Source organism: Ptychodera flava, chromosome 16 (genome assembly GCF_041260155.1).
Source record: "Ptychodera flava strain L36383 chromosome 16, AS_Pfla_20210202, whole genome shotgun sequence".
Classification (NCBI taxonomy): Eukaryota; Metazoa; Hemichordata; class Enteropneusta; family Ptychoderidae; genus Ptychodera; species Ptychodera flava.
The window spans coordinates 40,918,239-40,922,925 of NC_091943.1; the positions used below are offsets into that span (position 1 = coordinate 40,918,239).

Genomic DNA, 4,687 nt, shown 5'->3' on the forward strand with positions numbered 1-4,687 from the left:
ACTGATCGTGTCGATGGTTTTCAGCAGTATCGAGTGTCTGTCAAACTTTTCAGAGTCATTTTAATAACTTTAAGCTTTCAAAGGGCGATGAGACCCAGCAATCGCAAGGCAAAACTTTTCGATCAGAAAATATGCATTCATTTCCGCGAGTGGCGACGTGTGCCATTCATGTTGTCTGCAATTTCTATAATTGAGAAAAAGTTACGATACTTGTCCTTTTAATTGAAAGTATAACTTCATCTGTTTCTTCATGAATGCAACAGAGGTCATATTTAAGCATATTTATTTTTTGGAAAAATTTGAAAGTAATCCATACGTCATATCAAAATACATACCAGGTATTTTCTCCCTTCTGTTTTACATTACAATAAAAAAGTCGTAGTTATCAATGTTTGCATAAAAATGTATTCATACACTCCCCTTACTCATGACTGTTTTCAGGGTACTAAGTTATTCACTCACTCTTCTACCACCTGCGTTGGCTTATTTCAGAAGTGATTTTCAGCTCGCCAACCATTTTCAAATCACAATATCACATGCCCTGGTGTAGTGTACAATAGACCATTTTCCGCGATATGCGAGATCTCGCGAGATCTAGTTGTCGCCTTGACAACCAGCAGACGACACACGACACAGGTCAAATTTCTGTAAACAATATTTGCGTAACAATATGGGGGTCAAACGATGCGCTTATCCTCTCTGTAGAAGTGATTCACGGTACCAGCACAGAGAGTACATGACAGGTGTGTCCTTTGTGCGATTTCCGAAACCAGTTACACAACCGGAAAAATGTGATCGTTGGATCCGAGCTTGTTGTCGTGCCGACGACTTTGGTAGACATCGGATCACCCAGGACACCTATGTTTGTTCACGGCACTTCGTTGGTGGCAATGGTCCGACTGAGGACTATCCAGATCCGATACCTGCTACTGCAAGGGGACCAGAAGTGAGGATTTTCGAGCAAAGAAAAGTGAGGCCACCACCCAGAGATCGAACGTCGCCAGCCATCGAAAAGCGGAGAAAGATAGTGAAATCACGGGTGAGTGTCATACTTAGATCGCGTTGTTTACCCTTGCCTTGTTAGCTCGTATGCCGCAGTTGTGAGTTATGCTAGATCATCGATACCAAATCTGCAACTACGTCACGCCTATTCATGGAGGTATAAGTCTCCTCCCTCCATGGTCTGTAATAACTCAGTGCAGTGTACATTTATCGCTTCAGGGGCTAGGGGTATACGTTATCATCATCACATGCATTTGTTTTCCCAGCGATGCTGTGGATTTAGAAGAATAATAAACCTGTTTCTGTACATTCTGCTAATAGTTGCTTTGAATGGTTTTCAGATTGGTCCCACATGACAGCACTAACAGCAGGCGTGCCAAACCTTTGTAGTTTATCACACCCCAACATGGTCCATCGTCACCTTGTCGATTTTTGTATTTGCTTGTTTGTTTTAGTTTCATTCATTTCATGTTATTTCCCTCAGGTCACGGTTAACAATGAAAACGAAGGCACAGTCCCTTCAACAAGCTGCCAAGTAAAGCCTGTGGCTGCTGTCCCTATACTGTCTTTGAGGCCAGTCAACACTACACATCAAAGTTATGGTATGTATACTACTCAGCTTGTCTTTTTATGTTAGATTAGCATAGAATATATTTAGTTCTTGTTTTCAATTTATAAATTTTCTTCTGATTATTAGCTGAGTATTTTTCTCATTTTATCATAAAAAACTCTGAAGTGGATTATTTTTATCTTATTCTGAAGAGTTTTCATTTTGATATATCAAGCAGATATAAGTGAAAAAATAACAAATAGATACATAATTTATAAATGTATAAATAAATACATAAATAAGTAAATAATTAATTAATATCAAAACAGTATAATATATTTCACAGTAAGTGAAAGGTGGGGAAAATTTGAATTTCAAATAAATTATGAGAAATGTTTTGCATTCTGATGAAATTGTATTGTTAATTTGTATAACCTGTAATTGTTGGTTATTTCATTGAGAGGGACTGTGGTATAATCAGTATTTTTCCATATCATATAATTTTTATCATATTAAAGGTACACCAAACCCTGTCAGTCACAAGACACCAAGTCCTGTCATCTGTCACAAAGCATCACAAGCCACATCATCAAAATGTGATGCAGTTACCCAGACAGATATCACCATTGAGCATCTGAAGCCCTATTCTGACCAAGCATTGACTGACACAAAGATCATGAAGCGACATATGTTTATGTGGGATGTGAGGAGAAACAACAAGTCATGTAAATTTTACACAGGTACAAACTTCATTTCTCAGAGTCTTCAAATACTCTTTTGAATCAAAAAATAAGAGGAACAGGTGCTATAATTTTTATGTGTTTTTTTAAGTGTTTTCACTCTATGCATTTAATTTAGTTTCTTGCTCTACTCCTAAAACATGTTGAAATGCAGTTTACAGTGTACATGTGAATAAAGAATTGTGTTTCACATTTGAATTTTGGTCTTGACTATTATTTGTCAACAATAATCTTCAATAACAGTATTGATGGTGTGTTTATCAGACAGTTTCTGGGTATCTAAACATGATTTAGGGAGTAGAGCAAGCAACTGAAGTAAATACACAGACTAAAATCAAAACAAATATATTTTAATGTGTATTTTCTCTGTAGGTTTGGTTTCACTACAGATGCTGATGTATTTGTTCAGATGGATTCAGGCTAAGGCAGAAAGGATAACATTGTGGAAAGGAGAAAGTACATCTGTAAGTACATGTAGTATGAACAACACAGCCTGTATGTGGAATGTGATAGTTCAGTTTTGTAATATTCTCATTGGCTTAATATATTAGTTTATAGGCCTGAGCACATGGGGTCATATCAAGTGGTAGTAGCACTGGAGGTCAAAGGCCAAATACCAATTCCTTTTCAATATTGGATTTACAATCTTTCATGCTATCTTTTACAGAATGTTCCCAGAAATAAAAGTGGCTGTGGACGTGCATTGACTACTTTTGAAGCGTTCATAATGGTTATGGTGAGATTGCGGAGAGGTCTGGATATAGACCATCTTGCAGATGTTTTTGGGGTTTCTTCTGCAACTGCCAGTCGATACTGTAACACGTGGATTGAGTTTCTGTTTAAAGAATTGTCTTTCCTCATAAAATGGCCTACACGTGATCAGATACGAGCTTCTCTTCCTAAATCATTTAAGAAATTCAAAAAAACAATTGCTGTTATTGATTGCACAGAATTTTTTGTTCAAAAGCCATCTATACCCTCATCACAGAGAATTACTTGGTCATCATACAAACATAATAATACTTTCAAGATTTTAGTTTCAATATCTCCTAATGGTGCCTTTACTTTTGTTTCTGATCTGTGGTCTGGCTCAGTATCTGATCGACGTTTAGTGCAAGACAGTGGTTTTTTAAATAATATTAATGCAGGTGATGATGTAATGGCAGATAGGGGGTTTCTTATCCGTGATTTACTAGCTCTTCGGGGAGCTACTTTGAACATCCCTCCATTTACGCACGGAAAACAACTCAGTAGTGCAGCTGTGACAAAGACCAGGCGGATAGCCAGTGCACGTATCCATGTGGAAAGGGCAATTGGGAGACTGAAGAATTTCAAAATTCTTCAAGGTATTTTCCCACTGAAATCCAAAAACATAATGAATCAAACAGTCAAACTAGGTGCTCTACTGTGTAATCTTGACAGAACCTTGGTTAGATAAATTACAAGGTGTGCTCTGTTTGAGTCTCTTAAAAGTCTCTTGTAAATTTTTGAAAGATCTGTGGATTTATAATCACCAGTTGCTTTTTGTTATTTTTACCCATCCTGTAATTGTTTCTATATGGACACGTTTAAAGTCTGAAATAAAGAATTAATAATAATAACAATAATAATTACACTTATCAAAGAAAATTAATATATATTTCATAATTACTTATTATAAATTTCCTTATTTATAACATGAAAAAACAGAGTAGATTTCCATTTTATAGATATATTTATTAATATTTTTATATTTTATGAATAAAGTTCAGACAATGTGTTTTTACATGTCATTGGAGTTTATTTCTTTCAGTATTAAGTACCAATCACAGACAATACATATGGACACTTTCCTAGTGAAGTAATATGCTACCTTGACACACATACATACTACTAATTCAGGTATAAATTGGCAAGTCCATACTTCTGCTAAAATTCTTTGTTAATTTGACAGTTGTTTGTTGGAATGTGAAATTATATGCACATTCAATCACTAAAAATGAGTTTTATAAGAAAATTATATTATACACAATGAAATGTTCTTTGCAGCAAATCTTCCGGTAGATACAATCAGTGGAATTAATATGTACAGTTCCCTGCACCAAGACTTTCAGTAGATACATTCAATGGAATTTATAAGTGCAGTTCTCTGCACCAAAAAGTTTCAGTAGATTCAATCAGTGGAATTTACTTAGTGCAGTTACCTGCACCAAAACTTTTAGTAGATGCAACCAGTTGAATTCACAAGTGCAGTTCTCTGCACCAAAACTTTCAGTAGATTTAATCAATGGAATTTACAAGTGCAGTTCTCTGCACCAAAACTTTCAGTAGATACAATCAATGCAAATTGCAAGTGCAGTTCTCTGCACCAAAACTTTCAGTAGATACAATCAGTGGAATTTACAAGTGCAGTTCT

At 35.8% G+C, this 4,687-nt stretch overlaps 1 protein-coding gene across 1 annotated transcript; it reads left to right on the top strand.

Moving 5' to 3' along the window:
* Positions 1 to 317: 317 nt before the first annotated feature.
* On the top strand, positions 318 to 3,901 carry LOC139114846 (uncharacterized). Its single transcript, XM_070676790.1, has 5 exons — positions 318 to 1,039; positions 1,487 to 1,604; positions 2,071 to 2,292; positions 2,665 to 2,756; positions 2,960 to 3,901. Exons 1-5 carry the CDS (start codon positions 671 to 673, stop codon positions 3,728 to 3,730), a joined length of 1,572 nt encoding a protein of 523 aa, XP_070532891.1. The 5' UTR covers positions 318 to 670; the 3' UTR covers positions 3,731 to 3,901.
* Positions 3,902 to 4,687: the final 786 nt, after the last annotated feature.